Below are 22629 nucleotides of genomic sequence, written 5' to 3'. Positions count from 1 at the left end.
CAGCAGTAACACTGGAAACTGTAAGGTATGGAGCAAGGCCACTAACATCCTAAGGAATATAATTCCAACCTGGAATTAGAGCCAGCCAAGCATGAGAGTAGAACTAGAGATTATTTTCAGACATGCAAGGCTCAAAAAGTTTAGCTCCTGTGCATTTCTCTGAAACTCCTAAAGGATGTGCTTTAGCAAAATGAAGAGGGAAGCCAAGAAAAAGGAAGATGTGTGATCAGGAAACAGGATTGGGCCAGAAGGGAAGCGGTGGGAGGGATCCCCGGAGGATGGTAAAGGGAAGCAGCAGCAGGGAGGACCTCAGTCAATCGTCCCTCCACCCCCCCACCCCCGCCCCCAGCCAGCTACTCTTTCTTCAGCTCCTCTCCAGAGCTGGCTTTTCTCAGCTGTAGAATGGAGGTAATAGGGCCACACCTGGTTTTGTGTGTAGACTCGAGCCGATTGCTTTACATGCTTAATTTCCTTAATCTTAACAAGTCCCTGGAGGTAGTCCGTGTTCTCGCTGCTCTGTAGATTATATAACTGAGGAGGCTCTGGGGTCTTTAAAGAGCTTGGGACGGCCCCTGCTTGTGTGCCTGCAGGTAGAGGAGGCCCACCTTAGTACTCCACACGGTGGAATCCCCAGGAAGCGAGCTTGCACTTCCTTGTCAACCCGAGCAGCTGCACGTTAAACGAAACTGCCCCTTCTTTTCTTGATTTTCTGCAAAACTGAAGGCCGGGCAGGCCTGGACCTTGCAACGGCTGCTTTGTCCCTCACCCCACGGCTTTGCCACTTTGAGCACTGCAGGAATTGCAGCAAGGCGCAGGGGCTACCCACCTTTCCGCGGTGAGTAAGCCGCCAGTGGCCATTGTTACCGAGCACCCATGGTACGGTAGGCCCTGGGCTAGGCATGAAGGGGACACTCGCTCAGTCCTCCTGACCACTATGCAGGACAGCTCCTGCTGCCTTCATCTGACGGGCACAGACTCGATAAGTGACTTCCCGGGTCCATAGTGAGCGAGTGACAGAGTTGCAATTCAAATCGGGCTCTTAAAACTCCAAATCCATACTGTGTCCATTGTGACATTTGAAGAAATTAAGGTTTCTTGCCAACTCTTCTGGAGGGAAAAAGAACAGGAGGGATGGCAGTGTGGGGAAAACGTCAAGGGAAACACAGGCCAGGCAGAGCTTCAGTGGCCACGAGGCAGCCACGGGCCTCGGTTTCCCTCATGGTGGGAAAACCAGGCCCACTCAGGGCCAGCTCAAGAGGAAAGCAGTGAGTGGGGAGTGTTCCTTGTCAGCTACAACCCAGCACGCGGGTGACACCCTACTGTCGTTAGGAGACTTGAACTGAAGTCCTGTCAGTAGTGAGTCTGGGTGCCTTTCTTTGCTTTCAGCTTTCTTTTATGGAGTTAAGGGTTGTTGATCCTGCCTCTGGCAAAGATCAGAGGGAGGGAGAAAATCTCTTTTTGTGCCAAAATTAGATCCACCACGCCTGATTTTCTGGGCCGGGCCGGTGGTGAAGCTGCCCAGCCACCGGAGCACCGAGCGGCCGCTTCTAAGCAGCTGGTGCCGAGAGTGAGCCGATTACAGGAGAATTCTCCTTTTTTGGTATTTTGTGTACCATTCTTATTCCTATTTTTGGGCACATCTGTCCTATCTCTTATTTTTAAAGCCTTGCTTTTACTTTCTCTCAGGCATTTAAAAACTTTTACGTTTTGGGCGGCTAAGAGGGTCAATTCTCCCCTTGTCCGGAAAGAAGAATGGCCACCTGCCTGCTGTGCGGCCTAAGGGGATGTTTATAAAGCAGTTGGAACATCTCCAGAGAAAGGCCAACTTAACATAAAGTGAGATTTTGTTACTAATGGGTGAGATTCTCACCTTCAGAGAGCCTTTGAATTTTCTCTGCAGTTATGCAGGAAAAGGGGAAAAGCAAGGCGGCTCCAGAAATGAAACATGTGTGAAATTAAACTGGTTACAAAGTCAGCCCAATTTCTCAGGTTCTTTTCCTCTTACCAGATGGATGTGAGAATCCTGGAAAGATTTTCCAGGGACCACTTCTGTGCTGAGAGGTAGTTTTTTAACAAACGGCTGCATTAGAGGACAGATTGCTGAAAGGTCATCCCCAGATTCGCAGTCCCTGTCTTGGTTCAGAGAATTGGGGGTGATGGGTATGTACTTCCCATCTGCAGAGCTGCCCCAGGTGGCAGCAGGATCCGCGGATGCCCAGGGAAGGATGGAGTTCCGGTGTGAGATCTGGGGGCGGGCGACCCTGGAGCTGAGGAAATCACACTTCGCTCGCATCGAAAGTGGAATTTGAAAATTCCAAATTCCACTGACCAAAATGCACCTAAGTCATGAATTTATTTTACGCAAATAATTGGCGTTACAAGATACTCTCGCAGCAGAATAAAGCATTAGGGAGGCTCTGTTGGGGTGTGTGCAGCCTGTGGCCTTGTCCGTGTGAGGTGGGCAGAGCCTGGCAGAGAGGTGTGCCACCCTGCTGCGTGGGTAATGGCCCGGCCGTGTCCTCCCCCCACAGCCTCCCTATCCGGGTAAGTGTGAGCTCAGTCTCCAGACTAACAGAGCGTATCTCATTGCTTAACGTATGGAGGTTCCTGCCAGGGGTCTTCACCCTCAGTACTTAAACATACTTCTTCTCTCTCTCTCTCTCTCTTTTTTAAATTTATTTATTTATTCATTTGAGAGAGAGAATGCACGTGTGCGCACACACACAAGAGCACGAGAAGGGGGAGAGGCAGAGGGAGAAGCAGACTCCCCGCTGAACGGGGAGCCTGACGCAGGGCTCAATTCCAGGACCCTGGGATCATGACCTGAACCAAAGGCAGGTGCTTAACCGACTGAGCCACCCAGGCGCCCCACGTACTTCTCTTTCAGCTTCATTTATTGAAAATGTCATATGTTAAAATGTCTTACATTCTTTCTTATTAATAACAGGGGCACCGATCATAATTTCCTCTTTTTGGGAGGAAGACTTACCATTGTTTTGGGCGTATATTAATGAAATACGCTGAAATTTAAAGAACCCCTAGTATGTCGTACTTGGTATGTGGGGATATCTGGCCCTAGATTGGGCCAGACTACCCACTTTCTGTTTCGGACATTTTAGTATCCTGGCACTCTTGTCCCCACTAATTGCTGGTTTTTTACTGCTGCCAGTGTCTGCCTCCACTGTTTCTTGTTCCACAGCGCTGGGAGCTGGAGCACAGGATGACTTGGCTCGTAGGCTTGTATGCAAAATAAAAATCTCTAAGCTTTGAATGCAGAGGACTGGAGAGCTAGGGGGTTGGAGTCTGTGGACAGGCCTACTGTTGGTTACTTTGGAGGCCTAGAAACCTTTGCACTGACTTCTTAACTGGCCTAATATACAGTTGGAAATTCTTTGTCTTAGACTTGCAAGACTTTAGCACTGTAGGCTGCTTCGTACGCTCCCAAATCCCTGACCAAAAATGAAAGCACACCCTTAGTTTGACCAGAACAACAAAAGCAGTAAAGCTAATGTCAGAGCCTCTATGTCTTGGTTGTAGCACGGACACCTAATATGTGTAAATGTACTTTGATACTGTTTCTTTTCTTTCTCTCTCTCTCTCTCTCTCTCTGTTTCTTTTGGAATGAAAGTGCTACCTCATTGTAATTCCCTGGTACATGAACCTGTAGAAGTGAAAGAATGTGGGAAAAGCTGGGGGTAGGAACAAGGCCTGCAGAGGGAGGAGAGCTTAACTGAGGGGGGTGACCGATCGCCTGCTGGGTACTGGGCCCGCTGTGGTGCTGTCCAGGCAATGAGCACTGCCATCTGGCCAGGGACACACACACCCTTTTATTAGAAGCAGAGTGTGTGCCGATGGCCACGGTGCAAATGCCACAGAGCCCTGAGGGTGCGGACCCCAACTTGGGTCCTTGGGTCCCTGGGGTGGAGGTGGGGCCGGGGAGTCCTGTGGGACATCACAAGGTGTCCTCAGGTCCATCTGCACGTGGGCATGGTGGTAAGGTTTATGAACACATGCCTTGCGCATATCTCTAAGGACTTGCCAGCTGCATGGAGGACACACTGTTAGGGACTAATCATTTGAAGCATTAATGAGCTCAAAACAGGGTTTGTCTTTGTTTTCTCTCACCATCCTGTGTTTTCACAGTTGTTGGCTACTAAAGGGATAACCGCCATGATATAGGGGATCTCAAACTTTAAAAAAAGCTTTTGTGAAATCTAAGAGAGAATGTGTGGACAGATGGGAGTAGGGGACGTGGATGAAGGTGGAGAGTCCGTTGTCCTGGCAGGAGGAGGAGGCCTGATGAGCAGCCTCAGTGATCGGGAGGCCACAGGGAGCTTTCTCCTGACTGGGTGAAAGCAGAGGACAAGTTGCAGTACCACGAGGAACAGCCGTAGGAGGAGGAGACAGCAGGTGCTCCCTGTTCCAGGGGAGGTTGATAAGGGAAGGAGAAAGGGACAAAGGGCCAGAGCTGGTGGCTGGGGAGGTGATGGTACAGAGGGCGGTCTGCGAGCTGTCAGAGCTCTGCTTCCCGTGTCTCCTCCTGTTGGGGAGGTGCCCAGCCAGGAGTCCAGGCTTTGCCCCTCTGTGGGGAGTTGTCAGCAAATTTGTGTAGATAAATTCGAGGTCCTAGCTTTTCCGTGTACATTCCCCTTTCTTTGGGAATTTTCAGCTATTAGTCATTCCGTAAAGTTGAAAACTTGGCAAACCATATCATGCTTGCATATCCCAGATCCCAGTTTACAAAGCATTTAGACATTGTGTCATCCACGCCCCAGAAAGCCCTAGCCTTGACTCAAGGTGAATCACCTGGGGCTTCTTAGAGATGCAGACTCCCAGGCCCTTCTCCCCGAGGCCTGCTGCACCAGAGTCTTCATTTCATAAGGTCCCCAGGCGATGAGTAGGCACATACAGTTTGAGAAGCGTTGATCTAGAGCCGAGGTTCTCAAAGTGCAGTCCCTGGACCAGCAGCACTGGCATGACCTGGAACTTGTTAGAATAAAAATCTCGGCCGCACGCTGCACCTGCTGCATAGCGGTTCTCACACTGGTGCGGCGGCAGCACCTGGAGGGTTGTTAGAACACTTCGTTGGGCCCGTTCCCAGAGTTCCTAAGCATGTGCATCTCTACTAAGTTTCCCCGTGACTCTGACCTCACTGGTCGGGAGCCAGCTACCGTAGAGGACAGCCGGGTGAGGTGCCTCCAAGGCTTACCCCAGGGAGATGGAGACAGTGATGCACGGGCCTCACTGAGGCCAGCAAGTATCTCCCAGCCTTGGATTCTGGGAGGTAAGAAATTTGAAAAGGTGCTTTCATTTTTGGTCGATGGCTTAATTTTCATGTCGCGTGGGCTTCAGGAGATGTTGTGGAATCCTGGGTGGTTCTGGTGCTGCCCCGGGGCCTTGGAGTCGGCTGCCTGCGGGTTTCCAGCATGGTTGCAGGTAGGCCGAAGTGTGCAGTTTCAACACCTAGGCTCTAATGGAAAAGAGAGGCAAAGGGTCACTATTTTCTCTTCACTTAGAACGTGAAAGACTGGCAAAGACGCAGCGTGTAAGGCAGAAACCAGCAGCTATAGCCCGTTGTGTTTCTGGTGTGAAAGTCACCAGTGTGTGTTTTTGGCAGCTGGCTGGTTTTGATCTTTCAGTTTGTGTTAAACTTAACTCAAGATCAGCGTGGGCTCCCTCCCCCCTCCTTTTTAATTAAACAAACCAGCAGAGTGGTTCTGCTGCCAAAGAAGGCAGCCTGGGAGCATGTGTTTGCTGGCGCTGTGCGTGGGGGTGGGTGCGGGACGGTGCGTGCGGTAGACCCCAGACAGCACTGTTGCCGGCCAGGGAAGTCGTCTTCACTGACCCCAGAAGCAAAAATGACCTGAATGGTTCTCCTGGTGAACCGCTTGTGTAACAAGGAACTACAAGGGAACTCAGATGTAAGCGACCTCTCAGAGGGAAGCCTGTATTCAGCCTCCCAGCTCCTCCCGCTCTGGTCTTGGGGCATGTGTGAGAGTCCGTCTCTGGCAGCGAAATGCTAGGACAAGCTCTGGCTTCAGCCTGTCTGCTCAACGCTGCTTCTTCTTAGTGGGGCTTGGGGGCCAAGTGGCTAATGTAGCCCTCTCTTAACTTTGCATATCTGTAAAATGGGGATAACCACACCTGCTGCTCAGAATAGTTGTAAGGGTTAAATGAGATCAAACAGCCCAGTGCCATTTAGGGATTTAGACCATTCTACCTAATACCTTCTGCTTCTCCAAAAAACTTTTTGCCTGGGTGCTCATTCTTTCAGATGAGCAGTCTTTAGAAAGCACACAGAAGACTTCTTTGACTCCACCAGGCACACTGCTGCCTCAGCGCCTTCATGGTAGGACTTCCCTCTGCCGGGAGTGCTCTTCTACTGGGTTCTCCCCAGCTCTGTGGTTCCCTTCCTCCGCTGCTCACATGTCACCTTCTCAAAACGCCTTCCGACCATGATGTCAGAGTCTCATCCCTTGAATCATCACAGCACCTTTATTTGTGAGGTTTACAGTAGCCCCCAGACTGGAGCTAACTCCAGAGTCTGTGAGCAGGTGTCAGGATAAGCCGACTGCACTGTAACCAGACCATGGAGCAGTGCTCAGCAAGGAACAGGAGCGGCTCTTAATGCCCCAGCATGGGTGGCTCTCCGAGTAGGAATGCTCCCTCTCAAAGCGGGGACGAAGGGAGCCACAGGAAGAAGTGCATGCCACATGATTCCAGATACGTACAGGTCCGGGAAATGCAACCTATTCTCTGATGACAGAAGTAGAGCAGTGGCTGCCCAGGGACTGAGGAGCTGGGCGATGGAGATTGCAGAAGGGACACAGAGAAACTTTTAGGGGGATGGATATGTTCACTCTCTGGATTTTGGCAATGGTTTGATGGGTGTGTGTATATATGTCATAAGTTACCAAATTGTACACTTTAAAATGTGTGTACCTTATTATATGTTGATTATACCTTAATAAAGCTGCTTAAAATTTGTTTAAGCTATTGGTTTAAGGCATTGCCTTTCAATAGAACTTTTGCATGGATGGAAATGGTTGATATCTGCTCCAATTTAATAAGCCACTAGCCACGTCTAGCTCTTGAGCACTTGAAATATGGCTAGTGCAACTAACGAACCTCGGTCTTTAACTTGATTTAATTTTAATCCATTTAAATATGAGTGGGGATGTGTAGTGCCTAGCACGTTGGACAGCACAGGTGTATAGCCTTACCTGCTACCATAACACACCTAGCAGCACCACCCACACGCCCTCCTGGGTCTTAGGCTCTGGCTTCTGGAAAGAACTTGAAGTTTCCAGCAGGTGAGGACTGTTTCATACATACTTATGCTTAATAATACTGAAACCTCTGCGAAGAATTATGCCCTTATATGAATCGATAAGGTGTGAGGTCTTTTTGTAACCCTTCACCATGACAAGGAGGTGCTGGCCTCCTTGTGGTTTGCCTTTCTTTGAAGCCTTGCTTTTACTTATTTAACTCTGTGATTGAGCAGTGTTTGCTCATGTTAAAAAGAAAAGAAAAACTCCACAGATCTCGAAATGTCGTCTGCCTCAGGTTTCTCATGAATGAGGCAGATTAAAATAAACTTACATGACACAGATAAGTCCCAGTGAGATTCTTTGGCCATGTTTTATATAACGATACATTGGCCTTTTAAGGACAAGCTGATTATCCCCAAAGAGAGTTGGACTCTATTAAGGATTTTGGAGAGGAGCCCTGGAAAGACCTGTTCTTTTCTAGATTCACAGGCCCGGAGGTAGGAAGTCTGCCCAGCGACTTTCTCTGTTGTGATTCTCTCTTCTCGTGCTGCTTCTCAAAAATAGCTATGATAGGAGAATCCTGTCGAGGTTCAGGCTTCTAAATGATCCCCTTGGGCAAGATCATTTGGCAGAGCCATCTTGCTCATTGCCTGAGTCAAGGAGGAGGCAGCACTGAGTCTTCCAGGGGGGTTGTACAGTGGGACCAAGATGGAGCCTTGGCTGTGTCAGCAGGAGGTGGTCACCAGTGACCAGAGCTAAAGGAGCTGGCGAGACGGTGCCCCTGTGAGCTGAGGAAACATAGGAGGGAAAGTGAAAAGATTTTACAGAGTATGGAAGTGACAAAGCTAGGGACAAGGAATTTTAAGACTCCCCCCCCCCAATAGAAAGAACAGCATGGGAAAGTGGCTGTTGGCTGGCTCTGTCCTCCCCCAACCCCCACTCATCTCCTTGTCCGTGTTCGTTCACCAGTCAGGTGGCAGTCGCGTCCTGAGGTTGTTCTTGACCTCCGCTAGCCCTGTCTGTCTGCCCCACCAACTGAATCATTTCACTTCTCTTTGTGAGATTACAAACCTTTGACTACTTACTGACTCATCTTGTCAGACTTCCAAGTGAACCCAGGAAAAGTGAAGACAGGAAGAGAGAGAAGGGAGGATTGTTACTTTCAAGATTGCGTTTTTGCAGGGTGCCTAGACGGCTCAGTCAGAAGAGCATGCTATCTTGATCCCAGATTCATGAGTTCGAGCCCCAAGTTGGGTGTAGAGATTATTTAAATAAAAACTTTAATAATAATAATAATAATAAAAAGATTGCCTATTTGCTATTGGTATTAGATCCATAGTCAACAGCAGCGATTGAGCTTAATAATTCGTAATCGGATCATGCTTGGTGTTTCAAAAAGCTGTTTTATACATGTGTTAAAAGTCCGAGCGTAAGAGAAAGCCCAGTGCTTGCTTGGCACTAAGGAAGTATTCTGGTTGGATTACCCAGGAATAATTTAATTCTTCCCATAGGTCATAAAAATTTCATTACTCATGAATTGAGGCCAGGGCTGCCGAGCCCAAGGATGTGTACTAGTTTTGGCTGTGGTTTTCACCCCTGTTGGCCAGAACAGAAGATAGTTCGTTCAGCTGTGGCCCTGAGGCTGCGGGGCTGCCCCAACACACAGAGTCAGAGAAAGATTCAGAGCCCAGCCTTCGTGCCGCAGGGCAGTCTAGCCAAGACAGAGCATCCGGGCTCCGGTGCGCGTGTTCTCCAGCCCAGGCAGAGACGAGAGCAGTCATTTCCTGGGACGCTCACCCTGAGTCAGAATGCTTCTGTGCTGTGCATACTTCTGTGCAGTTTGCATACACCGAGCCTGTAAATGCAGAGGCTCACGTCCAGGAGTATGAAGCTTGAAGCTCGATTAATGAATCCATTGATGGGGATTCTGTTTATATTTGTAATCGTATATTTCTTTAAAAAACAGTTTATTGAAGTATATTTTACATATCGTAAATCTCATCTATTTCAAGTATACAAGTCAGTGATTTCTAGTAATTTTAGCAAGTGGCATAGCCGTGACCATACATCAGCCTGGAGACAGTTTCTGTCCCCAGTAAGGTCCCTTGCGTCCTCTCACAGTTAGCCCCCAACCCCAGGCAACCACTGATCTACTTTCTCTCTCTTTTGTAATAATTAAGCTAATTATTTTCTGACTAGAGAAGTAATAGTTTCTTATTTTAGATCATTTGAATAACTCTAGAAAGAAAAATCCACTGAAACGAAGACCAGAACCCCCTTGGTCCATCTGGCATCTAGACTTCCCTTCTCAGCATTGTCTCCCCTTCCCCTCTGCTCACGTGGGTGCCGTGGGCCTTTGCCCACTTCTCCACCCTGCTCTTTTTGCCTGGGATAGCTTCACCCCATCTTGTAAGACAAAATTCTCCTTCTTTTAAAGGTCTATCTCACATAACTCCCAATCAGCAAAGATTTCCCTGGTGTCCAGACTAAAAGTAATATTCTTTTCTTAGAAATTCCATGGTGCTTTATTTATGGCTCTTTGGAGTTTTCACAGAGCCGTTTGCTTACTTAGTTACGGGCTTTATCTTTCCTATTAGACGGTGAGTTCCTGGGGACTGAGGTTCTGTCTGATTCCTCTTTGCTAACCCTCTGTGCCTTCATCTCCTGTCACTCGCTGAGGACCCTGTGCATCTCCTGGCTATGTCAGGTCCTGGTCACTGTAGGCTGTGGGCCCCATCCATGGCATCGAGAATGAAAGCAAAGCCAGCCAGTTGATTAGCCATAGGTTTCCACTCCTCAGCTTTACTGTTTGACTCTAGATACCAAAGCTTAGTTTACCTCTCCTGGACCTGACACCTGTCAGTACCTACACTCTTATTTGAATGAAATAACAAATAGTCTTAAAATAGATTTATAAACCAAATTGTCTGTTCTTTCCCCCTGCTGTAGTGAATCTTGTTTTCCTCATTCATCTATGCATACACTCATACTTACACATGCCTCTTGTAACAAACCCATTAGACTTCTTTCTAGTAATAAGATTTTTAATCTGCAAGCACCTTGTTCTTTTTTTCCCCTGGACCCACTGTATAATTGAGTTGTGCTGGTGCCTTTGGTGCAGCCTGCCACCCTGGGCAGCTCTGATGCTCCCATTCCGGCTGTGTTTGCTGCCCCTTTCTTGCACTTGCCAGTCCAAGATGGCGCTGTGTTGGCTCCTCCCTAGGCAGTGTTCAGGACCAAATAGATCTGTGCCTCTGACTCTTAGCCATGGCTCCTTGTGATTGTGTGTGTGAATGAGCAGTGTCACGAGGCTCAGTAACTGGGACAGGCCCTTCCTTCCCAAGCCCAGGTTAGCCCACCTGCCTGCTCAGAGCCCAAGTCATTGTCTCGCTCCACAAGGAGCCATTGGTGTCAGCACAGAGAAATACTCTGTATGTGCTGCGTCTTAGACTTTCTTTCTTTAATTCTTGGTGTGTATATATTTATTCTCTGAGATGGCAAGCATTGTGTTTTTATCTTTGTAGCCAGCTAGTTGCTGTCTATAAAATACATGCTCAATAAATACATGATGAACAGATTAACGAATTCACGTATGCATTTGCTCTATGATGTTTGTTTTAAAGGTATTAATGTATCTCTAGAGTCTGTCTCTCTCTTACGTATTGGAGGCTCGAACAATACTTCAGTATACTGATTTACTCAGTGTTTGTCAAGCACCTGCTCTGGGCCAAGCCCTGTGCTAGGTTCCGTGGAGAGTATAAAATGAAGTACGCGTAAAGCTGTCCTTTAGGGTGTACGATGTGAGACTGATGAGACGAAGCAGGGTAGGACCTGTCAAGTGCCTGAAGAAATTTTTAGAAAAGAAAATATTGGAGGATTTGGGAGGGAGGGATCACTTCCTGCTGGCAGCTGGGGGGTGTTAATGGAGAAGTTAGCATCTGGGGAAAGCCTGATGGACAGGAAGGCTTTGGACAGAGGGTGTGGGAGGACACTCAGCAGGGTGGAACAGATTGAGCCCCAGCAGAGAACAGCAGGGACTTCCACGTGGCTGGATACGAAGATGAAAAGTGGCAAAGGAGGTTGGACCGTGGAGGGGCCCAGGGGCAGGAGTTGGTTTAGTCTTTAGCAGGGACACCGCCCCAGATGAATGCGACAGCACTGCAGAGGAGGGGGTGGGGTCCGGCAGAGAGCAGGGGCCAGTGGCCAGGAGCCTCAGTCCAGAAAAGGGGCACAGAGACCCACCCAGGAACGTGGTGGCAAGAATGGCAAGTGGGGAGTTCGTGGGTGAGCGGCTGGTCCGCAAGGCAGAGCAGAGAGGAGCCGGGCATGAGTGACCTACCAGAAGCAGCAGGGCGGGTGTGGGGTGGCAGCTGGCTTGGGCACGTAGTTGCCAGCAGGCGTCCTGGGGCAGGGGGTGGAGGTGTGGAAGGAGATAGGCGTGTGGCAGCCCCTGTACTCGGTTTCCTCCTGCCATGATTTACGGCGGAAACCAAGTGTGTTTGCTGTCAGAGATGATTCACCGCCACGGCCTTTTGTTTGTTACTGTTCCTTCTAGTCATCCTAAGACCTCGCCTTAAACTCAGCTTCTCAGTGTTTAAAAATCTAACTCCTGAGGCTAGTCCTCGCAAGTCCCAGCTGATTACGTTGTGCCTTGGAGGGCTGCCAGGTGCGTGACAGACGTTGTGTTGTGGAAGCCTTGGACAAGTGCTACCCAAAAACAGGCGTTTCTGAAATGACAGTCATTAATCGATCATCTATTTGGCAGGATTGGTGGTTTGGGTGCAGGCATTATTGCGCACCTTTGCAGTATTTTTCAAGTCAATTTCTTCCTCCCGTTTTGAGGTTTCGTATGCCGAATAGTGTATGAAAATCAGATCCCATGTTGCCTGAAAAATTGTGCCTATAGTTGGTTTTCCTGTTCAAGGTAATTCTACTAAAATTAAAATTTTCCTCTGCTCAGTGGTAAGAATAAATGCACGTAGTTCCAAAGTCCTTACTTGCCTCTCCTCTTTTATAGGCCTGTAATCTAGGTGTGTGTATCCCAAAGTGACACGCGCACCAAGGCCCTGGCAGTGCCAACTGGCAGCTGTGTTGACTTTCGGTGGCAGGCTGAGCTGGGGGGAGGAAAAAGCCTGTTGCCAGGGAGGGACCCCGTGGGTCTCAGAACACGGGGTGGGGGGGGGGGGTCAGTGCCTAAAGGTTCCCAGCTGAAGCTTGCTGTCCTAGCTTCCCACATTTGAAGACTGCAGGGACAGCCTTGCTTGCTCTGAGTGTGCTCTGAGTCTGTGTCAGGAGGGTTTGATTCTAGTCTATTTAATCTGTGGTGACAGCGTGCTAAGCCTCCATCCCTCGTCTTCTTGCTTCAGGGAGAACAGAGCCCCTCAAGACCTCCCTCCCTCCCTCCTTTTCTCATTTGTCTCCTTTTCCAGCAACACACACATAACCCACACGTACCATATATGCCCCACACCTCACACGCACAAGTGCAACACACACTCATTTCTGTTCCTCTCTCTGAACATTGACTCCTACACACTCACCACGAGACAGAGGTCCCCTTCGTTCTCTTCTTTGCTCTGAGCCGCCTGGGGCTGTTCTGGGGAGATTGGGGTCTGTGGGCCCTGAGACTTCAGTTAAGTGTAGCCCAGGACGTTGGAGCTGTGAGTGAGAGCAGGAACTGTGTGTTTGTGAATCCTGTTCCGGTATCTTTAAAGTGGTTCTGTTACTGATTGTTTTGAAATAATTTTTCTTCATCATAATGATGATCTTTTCACCAACTTCATAGTTTAATAGTAGAAAGCTATTGTGGGGCGCCTGCGGTTAAGCGTCTGCCTTCAGCTCAGGGCGTGATCCCGGCGTTCCGGGATCGAGCCCCACATCAGGCTCTTCCGCTATGAGCCTGCTTCTTCCTCTCCCACTCCCCCTGCTTGTGTTTCCGCTGTCGCTGGCTGTCTCTATCTCTGTCGAATAAATAAATAAAATCTTAAAAAAAAAAAAAAAAGAAAGCTATTGTTGTGAAGAATAGACATATACAGACTTTGTGTGAGTTATGTTTTTATTTGCAAGATAAGAAGAGCGTAGGAATGAATAAGACTGTCGCTCTCGTGAGGGCCAGGTTTTCAGGAAAGTTTAATTATTACCAGGTGTTCTCTAACATCTTGCTCACCTTACTTCAGATTAAAGAGGACATTGAATAAGAATTTTGTTTGTTTGCTTTTTAGATTCAGAATATGAACAACATCATCTCCTTTCCTCTGGACAGTTTGCTGAAGGGGGACCTGAAAGGAGTAAAAGGGGTAAGCCGTTGACGACCCAGCTCACCAGGGACAGTCTGTGGGGGACATAGAATCGCAGTCATGCCAGCCTGTCAGGGCATGGCACACATGCACCTTCTACTGGTTGGTAGGATGGCTTCTTGCTGCCTCAATTTCCCTCAGTCTGTTACCTCGGCACCACCTTTCAGCCGTACCAGTGGTGACCCAGGGCCCTTCTGGTCATTCTGCTAGTGCTGTAAATGTGGGAAGGGGAGGAGGGCAGGAAAGAAAAGAAGCCGCTCTTTTGGAGCCTGTGAATGGTTTTCATGCTCTGTCAGTTGATGAGGGAAACCTGGGCAGGGAAGTATGGTTTTCCAGCGGGTGTGTCACTGGCTGACCACTGAGAAAAGGGTCCTTGCAAGGACATAGTTTCCTGGCAGGAAAATCTGCACCAGTAAGGGTCAGGCCGACTTTATTTTTCTGTCCTCCAAAGGACGTTCATTGTTCAGGCAGCGCCATGCCACGAGTCAACACCTAAGCTGTGAATTGTTTCATGAACGTGTGAGTGAGGAAGTCGGCTCGAGCGGTATCTGTCCCAGATGCCGAGCATGGCGCTTTTGCACGTCATTGGCACAAACAGATGTGTGATCTGAAAAGCAGATGATTGTGGCCCCGTTCTTAGATCAAAGTCTCTGATTGGATCTGCACATGATTCCCAGTTACGACTGGCTCATGCGGAAGCCCAGGCTGGCCAATCTCCGAGACCTCTGTAGAGACCTCTCAGTATTTCCTTCCCAGAGCATGCCAGGAGGGCTGGCGGGGCAGGGAGCACTGGGCCTGACGAGCCGTTGGGACACTGAGGAACATTCCTTGTCATCCCGGACCTGGGTCCTAGAGAACATGTCAGCTGAGTTAGCCAGCAGAATGGGAAGGCTGGGCACACGAGCCAGACGGACACACATGCAGGTGGGGGGGGGGGGCGTGACAGGGTGCTGCTTCTGAGGCTTTTAGTATGGCTTGAAGCCCCTAGTCTGGGGAGGTGCAGGAATGGGAGATGAGGCTTCCAGGGTGAGAAAGACTGGTTCGTGGAAGTCCTTAGATGCTGTGCCAGGTGCTTCAGCCTTGTCATAAGGCCAGTGAAGAGCCAAAAAATAAAAAATAAGCCCCCCGCAAAAGGAGGTTCTTCCTTACAAAAGAACCCTGTTAAAGGGAACATAAATAGGTGGGAACCACTTGATAAAATTTCCAGTGGCTCAGTATGCTTTTGAGCCAGGCTTTATCAGAGCGTATGAGGCCCTAAGTTCCCGATAGAAGAGTGGAATCAGGAGATCTCAGGAGAAGGTGAATGGCTTTGATATCATTGCTGTTGGGCCCAAATCAGGGTTACATCTCTCAGGGGACATTCTCCTATTCATCGAAAACGTCAGAGTCCCTTTTATTGTAGGGAGAGGTAGTAAAACTCTTGTAGATGAAATGTTTCTCTGGGTAGGGTATAGGTCACACAGCACAGGCCGTGAGCTCACACTCACTGTAGCTGGCCAGCGCGTGTGTGCTGGGATTCTCCACTCCTCTGTGTGCGTGTGGCGTCGTGCTAGTTTCGTTCAAAGCCTGTGTTCTACGTTCTTTATTTTTCATGGGATTGTATGCATCATTTATTACAGAAATTAATGCACCTTTCAGGACTAATCTAAGAATAAGTAAATTGTCTTGCCTAGAAGTTAATATTCTGTTTAATTTATGCCTCTCGTTTACAGGATCTGAAAAAGCCTTTTGATAAAGCTTGGAAGGACTATGAAACAAAAATGTGAGTGTTTCCTTTTTTTTTTAAGTGTAGGTAATCTGAGATCTTAATTTTAAATTGAGCTTTTATTGCTTAGGTATTTTCTAAATAAACCCTCACCCAGGCAAGAATTCACTTAAACCCATGTTGCTGTGGTTCATTACGATGCCAGATGCTTCCACACTCGGTGTCTAAATTCAGCGATGCCACGGACCTCTTCAGATGAGTTCCTGGTCCCTTTTCTGTGAGGTCAAAATGGTTACAGAACGTTATTTCAGGAAGGCTAATTGAAGGACATTACGGTCAGGTTTTGTCGAGAGGTGTGTCTTTCACTTTTTTAAAAAAATTCTTTCCCCACTTTGTCACCGTTTACAACGGCAACACAGTTTTCAGACTTTATCTTCCTGGTGATTTGCAAGAGCCGTCTGCTTTTAGCTTTGTGTCTGAATTTCCCTGAAACGTCAGTCCCTTGGTGTAGAAAGAGAGAGTAAAGAGTGAATGTTGCAGCACCCTGCGCCGGCCTTATCTGCTCGCTTCGTCTGCCGTATGAACATGAAGAAAGGGGCGGTCAGTTCCTGGACATGCACCATGGTTTCCCCTGAAGACAGGACCGCTCCTGGTCCACTGCAGGCAGTCACCAGCACATTTCAGATCATAGTCTCCTTCTCAGCATGGGAGGGTTCAGCTCGCTGGAATTGAGGGGTGATTGTGGGGATCATGGTTTCAATTATTGTAAATTCTTGAGAGACAGAAAATATTTTTAAATGTCTCATGTTTGCTTTGTAATTACTGTGCATTGCGTGACAATGTGGAGTTTTCTGAGTGGAATTAGAAACTTTAACATGAAGCCATCTGGTAAAGTGAGAGGTGTTAAGAAGAAAGCTGTTCCAGATGTAACTATAAGTATTTAATTGGACTTGGGATTTGTGTGTGTGGTGTGTTTTGTTTTTTAAAACCAGCCTTGGTGATGCCTGGGTGGCTCAGTCAGTTAAGTGTCTGCCTTTGACTCAGGTCATGATCCCAGGACCCTGGGATCAAATCCCGCGTTGGGCTCCTTGCTCAGTGGGGAGTCTGCTTCTCCCTCTACCTGCCTCTCCCCCAGCTTGTTTGTGCATGCCCTCTCTCTCTCTCTTTCTGACAAATAAATGAAATCTTTTAAAAACATAAAATAAATACCAGCCTTGGGTGAAGGATTCCTCAAACCCAGGAATACCAGACCTTTAATATTTGTTCCCCTCCTGGAAACCTTAAATTTCCATACCCAAATTGCCGTACGCAAAGTTGCTTGGATCCCCAAATTCTGGATTTCGCTAATGGCATACATTCACGTATAAGCACAGATAAGACTGTTAGAGTACCTTGAAGGTCTGTTCAACCCAGAGAAGCTCCTGTCCCTTAGTGTCCTTCCTCTGCATACCCATGCAGTGCACCCGACAGGGAAAGGATTGCCATTCCTACTTCATAGACAGGAAGCCGAGACTCGGTGGTTTGCTGCTGGTCAACTAGTGGGAGGGTCTTTGAGCCAGGGCCAGGAGGTGGCTTTCCATTCAGCTGCTATTGCTGCCACCCCTGGGTGCCACCAAGGGGATGCTTCTGCACATTAGAACCGGGGGCACGAAGGGGTTTTTGAAGAGGGTTGTCAGAAAGAGTCTTCTGGTTCCAAAAGGAAGAGGTTTGAAAGGAGAATGAGATCAAATTCTGTAAAATGTGATCATACATAGATAGAGTGGGGACAGAATTACTCACAAAATCCCAGAATTTGAGAGTGCGAGAGCTTCAAATAATTTTCAGATAAATTTTAAAAGTAACTTTCACCATTTACGCGTGAAATTTGTTCTGCCATGGTGAGCACTGTCCTAGTCAAGGCAGAGCCCTGGCAAGACCTCCCTGGTGGGTGGAGAGGAGCAGGGAGAAAGTGGAGGAGGGAGGGAGTCTCCCACCACGCGGCCCCCTTTTGTGCTGCTCAGCAGACACACTGACACACACACAGACGGACAAAGCGCTGCCCCGAAGGAAACCTCTGAGGCATGAGCAGGCTTTCTGCCTCTTCTTACCCAGATCTGGCACAAAGTAGGTGCTTAGGAAAGTATTTTTTGAGCCAATATTCAACAAAAAGGGCCAAATTTTTTCTAAAGATTTTAATTTATTTGAGAGAGAGACAGATAGTGACAGAGTGAGAGAGAGCACACAAGCGGGGAGGAGAGGGAGAAGGAGAAGCAGACTAACCGCTGAGCAGAGAGCCCAACGTGGGGCTTGATCCCAGAACCCTGGGATCATGACCTGAGCCGAAGGCAGATGCTTAACTGACTGAGCCACCCAGGTGCCCCGAAGTGCCAAATTTGGCATTCTTTTAACCCAATGCATTTTCTTTTCCGGTAAGTTAAAAGGCTGCCTTGTTTCCAAAAGACTCATGCACGTTTGTGTTACAGGCTGGGTAATGGGATCCCTGCAAGCCTGTCTCGTCTGGAGTGCCGTGCCAAGAGGCATCTCAAATATCTTTGCTTTTTTCACCTGTAGAACCAAAATTGAAAAGGAGAAGAAGGAGCATGCCAAGCTGCATGGAATGATTCGCACTGAAATCAGTGGGGCTGAAATCGCTGAAGAGATGGAGAAGGAGCGGCGGCTTTTCCAGCTACAGATGTGCGAGGTGAGCCCCGGGGGTGTGGGCTGCAGCTACAGGTGTGGGAGGTGAGCCCCGGGGGTGCGGGCTGCAGCTACAGGTGTGTGAGGCGAGCCCCGGGGGTGCGGGCTGCAGCTACAGATGTGCGAGGTGAGCCCCGGGGGTGCGGGCTGCAGCTACAGGTGTGGGAGGTGAGCCCCGGGGGTGCGGGCTGCAGCTACAGGTGTGTGAGGTGAGTCCCGGGGGTGCGGGCTGCAGCTACAGATGTGCGAGGTGAGCCCCGGGGGTGCGGGCTGCAGCTGCAGGTGTGTGAGGTGAGTCCCGGGGGTGCGGGCTGCAGCTGCAGGTGTGCGAGGTGAGCCCCGGGGGTGTGGGCTGCAGCTACAGGTGTGCGAGGCGAGCCCCGGGGGTGCGGGCTGCAGCTACAGATGTGCGAGGTGAGCCCCGGGGGTGCGGGCTGCAGCTACAGGTGTGGGAGGTGAGCCCCGGGGGTGCGGGCTGCAGCTACAGGTGTGTGAGGTGAGTCCCGGGGGTGCGGGCTACAGCTACAGATGTGCGAGGTGAGCCCCGGGGGTGCGGGCTGCAGCTGCAGGTGTGTGAGGTGAGTCCCGGGGGTGCGGGCTGCAGCTGCAGGTGTGCGAGGTGAGCCCCGGGGGTGTGGGCTGCAGCTACAGGTGTGTGAGGTGAGTCCCGGGGGTGCGGGCTGCAGCTACAGATGTGCGAGGTGAGCCCCGGGGGTGCGGGCTGCAGCTGCAGGTGTGCGAGGTGAGCCCCGGGGGTGTGGGCTGCAGCTGCAGGTGTGCGAGGTGAGCCCCAGAGGTGTGGGCTGCAGCTACAGGTGTGCAAGGTGAGCCCCGGGGGTGCGGGCTGCAGCTACAGATGTGCAAGGTGAGCCCCGGGGGTGCGGGCTGCAGCTGCAGGTGTGCGAGGTGAGCCCCGGGGGTGCGGGCTGCAGCTATAGATGTGCGAGGTGAGCCCCGGGGGTGTGGGCTGCAGCTGCAGGTGTGCGAGGTGAGCCCCGGGGGTGCGGGCTGCAGCTACAGATGTGCGAGGTGAGCGCCGAGCGTGCCGGGGTTGGGAGGGGTGCCATGTAGGTTCCAGCAGGTGGTGGGTTCTAGGTGGGCTGTAGGCAGCCTGCCTTCACCAGCATGTGAACTCCTCTAGGGAGTGCACGCTTCCCAGAGGCTTCAGACAGCACACCATTAGTGGACTCCATTTGTCCAATTTCTCTTACTAGGGGAGCCTGAGTCTCCTGGAGGGTGGGATGAGCTGAATCTAACACCAACCGTTAATTAAAGGTAGGGAAGAATCTAAAGAAACATCCTCTCTGGCCTCATACACATACTCAGACTCACCTCTCACTGGTCCATTGCTAAAATACTCTCTCCATTAGTGTTTTTTAAATGAGGTATCTGGGTTCCCATTATACCAGTGGAATCCATGAGGAGGGCCAGGGAGAAGTCAGCTGGAAAAAACTGCAGCTGGTCCCCTGCAGATCTCTGTGAGTGAGAGAGAGTGTACTACGGGAAGCCAAGCCACCTGCCTCTGAAGTGCTTCCACCCAGATTCACTTATCAGGGCAGGAGGCCCTGGGGAGTTCCTGTGCTCCTCTCTGTTCTACAGCCTGAGCCCTTGCCTTTGGGGAAGGGGAGGAAAATGGCAGCACTGATGCTCTGGGACATGTCCCTGCTGGAGGCTTAGGGGTGGAAAATATCAGAAACGGATCATGAAGGCCTTTGCTTTCAGCCTTTTTATGCCTTGCTTGTGGGTCTTTGTAAAAAAGGCCTATGGGATCCACGCCCAGCTCTGCCTGAGGGTTCTCTCTCCTGGCAGTGCCCGCAAAGCCCCTTGAGCTTGATGGCGTGTGTGCAGTGGCAGTGCAGACTTACGTTTTAAATGTGCAGAGTGCACGGCGATGATTGTGACGGCTACTGAAACTGACTCAGCCTGCTCTCAGTTCCCTGGGAGCAGTCAACAGCAAAGCTCATCCACACGGCACATTTTGACTTCAGAATGTTTGTTAACTGCAGCGGGAGTTTAGCTGTTAGAAATGTATATCTTTGGAGTATATTTAAATGAGTTTTTATTCCCAGAGCAATCTCGTAAATGGTCAGTGGAGCAGAACCAGCCCCAGGATCAAGGATAGGGTATCAGTCTGACATTAGTACGGCCATTCCAGCTCTCTTCCTTTCTGTTTGCATGGAATTTCTTTTTCAACCTGTATCTGTGAATCTATTATGTGTTTTCTGTAGACAGTGTTTTTTAAATCTAGTCTGACAATCCCTGCCTTTTGTTGGGATTGTTTAATCCATTCACATTTGATGTTACTATTGATGTGGTTGGCTTTATGTCTGCTGTCTTTTTTTTTTTGTTTTTTTATGTCTCTTGTCTTCTTTGTTCCTTTGTTCTTCCTTTGCTATTTTTTTTTCATTAAGTGAATATTTAGAAAGTTAACTAAGCTCCAAGTCTTGCTGTAGAGAGAAGAGTGACTGTTTTTAGATACATGTTGTTTTGTAAACAGACCTCATATGTAGCAATGCCTGCCTGGCGGATTTCGCACACTGTTAGAAGAATCAGCCCAGAGGTTATGGGATGGGATAGGAAATTGCTGTTTTTTACACAAATACTAGGTATTGTTTCTGTTTAATTGGGGTAAAATTAAGTAGCGGTATTTTACAAAGAATGAGTTTGGAACAGGTGTGCATGTGTATGTTGTATTCAGGTTATGCTCTCTTTTTTTGGCTAGTAAGGAGGAAATACATTTGCTTAAACTCTGCAAAAGCCTGCTTGTTTAAAAATGTTTAGTGAATTGTGGAACTCAATTAGTATATCTTTGAAGTGAGGGGCGCTGCATTGCTTTCTGTGGTATGCACCCAGCACTGGTTGCCTTTCACTTCCGGGTCTAGGTGAATGGATCCTGTGCACTAGTGAAATAGTTTATTATATGTACCGTCTAGATGACGGCTCTCAGTCGCACACCTGCTGGGCCAGCCCCCTGGGGGCGCAGTTTGGGCGCCAGGGTGTGCTGAGCCTCCAGATCTGGCAGTTGGCTGGTGCAGGGGCACCATGATGTGTGCGGAAGCAGAGGTAGTCTCCAGAGGGGCACACATCCGATGAAGGGTATACATGTGGGCCAGACAGAAGTGGGCTGGAAAGGGCTGTCCGTGGGGAGGAGGAGGAACAATTGAAGAGCAGTCCTCCCAGAATGTGACATCTCAAAGTGAATAGATTGCTGTCGTTAATCATGATAAAAATTGTTCAGCCAGGTCCTCACACTGAGGGTCTCAAGTTTCATGAATGCTTGCCATTGTTTAGGTGTTTAAAATGTTAGTTGCCCAAGATCAAATCTAGAAGAATGGCTCTCAGGTGTTTATTTTAAATTGTGGAACATTTTCTTCAAAATGAGTTTTGTAGAGAAATTCGGTGTGCTGTAGTAAGTAGGTAATACAGAGCATCTGTGCGTGGGGAATGTATGAGAGATCCTGTCCTGGTTTTCTGTGATTATAAAAATACACTCTTTTAAAAATTAGTCTGTATATATGAAATTAAAAACCATCCCAAATTTTACTCACCAGAAGATAAGTACTTTGACATCTTTCATATATCCCTCTGTGTTCATTCATAAAAATAATTTGTATGAACAGGATCGTTCTCTACTGGTGCTTTGTAACCTGATTATTTTGACTCACTTGTATGTCATGGGCATCCTTCGGTGCCGCAAAGTCTCTGCTTTATTGGCTTCATGGCTACATAGCAATTTTTGTGTGTGGCGGAACCATACTTTAATTTTCCATTCATTACGTTTGGGTTGCTGTTTGTTACTTTTACGAACAAGTCTGCACTCAACCCTGCTTTCTATTCATCTTTGTAAACATTATGATTATCTTCGTAGAGAATAAGTTCCTATAAGTAGAATTTCTGTCAAAAGGTCCACATGTTTTAAATTTTGACTTAAACGTAAGTCAGAGTGAAGCGTCTTATTAAGCACTTAGCCATTTTGACACATTGCCAAGCATTTTATTTAGTTAACAGTGAATAAGTATCAGACAGAAGGAAGAACACATAAAGGCACTTGGTGTAGGAAAAGGAGATTTTGTAGTTGGCTGTCTCGGATTAGCTTCCTCTCTCCGGCTGGACTCCGTGGCTTGAACATGGACTTCCCAGGTGATGGCTGAGAAGCCTGTGTGGTCAGCAGGGGTGGCCGTTCTTTCGGGGGCATCCAGTCTCAGAGATGACCTGTTCTCAGAGTTCTTTATGCCATATCCTGACAGTGGAGAGGACAGGGAATTTATGGAGTCTTTGTTCTGTAAACCTTTAGCAAAGAACAAATGCATTTCCTGATGCTGGTTTTATTGATTCCTGGGACTTCCCGATATTTTAGTGGTCATTCCTGAATTCTCCAAGTTAAAAATGGCTTTCGTTCATTTCAACTTAAAATTTGTTTTATATAACAATCGCACCTTTTTCAGTGCCAGGATCAGAGACATGGTGACAAGAGTCTCAACTACTAAACACTGGCAGTTAGTGGTGCAGATGATGACCTGCCCAGAGAAGGGACGGGGGGCAGAGCGATGCGGACAGAAAGAGCCCATTCACTCTAACCATCTGCCTTCTTTGTGCAGCTTGAAGAAATTTTCCTCTAGCAGGTTGAGATCCAGCATCTTACTACTAGGAGTTCTTGGCACCTAAAGTTAAATATTTAATT

At 48.7% G+C, this 22629-nt stretch overlaps 1 protein-coding gene across 3 annotated transcripts in view; it reads left to right on the top strand.

Annotated features, from left to right (window-relative positions):
* Positions 1-22629, top strand: part of ASAP2 (ArfGAP with SH3 domain, ankyrin repeat and PH domain 2) — a 168692-nt gene that overhangs the window by 79971 nt on the left and 66092 nt on the right. For 2 of the 3 annotated variants that reach the window (XM_045775983.2, XM_045775984.2), the window contains exons 4-6: positions 13493-13567; positions 15280-15329; positions 17823-17952. In XM_045775983.2, coding sequence (XP_045631939.1) covers positions 13493-13567; positions 15280-15329; positions 17823-17952 — 255 coding nt within the window. Of the gene's footprint in view, positions 1-13492; positions 13568-15279; positions 15330-17822; positions 17953-18943; positions 18978-22629 lie in introns of those variants that run through there. The other variant, XM_087863872.1, reaches the window with a different exon arrangement.

This window comes from Ursus americanus, chromosome 7 (assembly GCF_024610735.1).
Source record: "Ursus americanus isolate L20-20 chromosome 7, mUrsAme1.1.p, whole genome shotgun sequence".
Taxonomy (NCBI): Eukaryota; Metazoa; Chordata; class Mammalia; order Carnivora; family Ursidae; genus Ursus; species Ursus americanus.
Note: the sequence above shows the minus strand (reverse complement) of the source record. Positions and strands in the feature narration are given on the sequence as shown.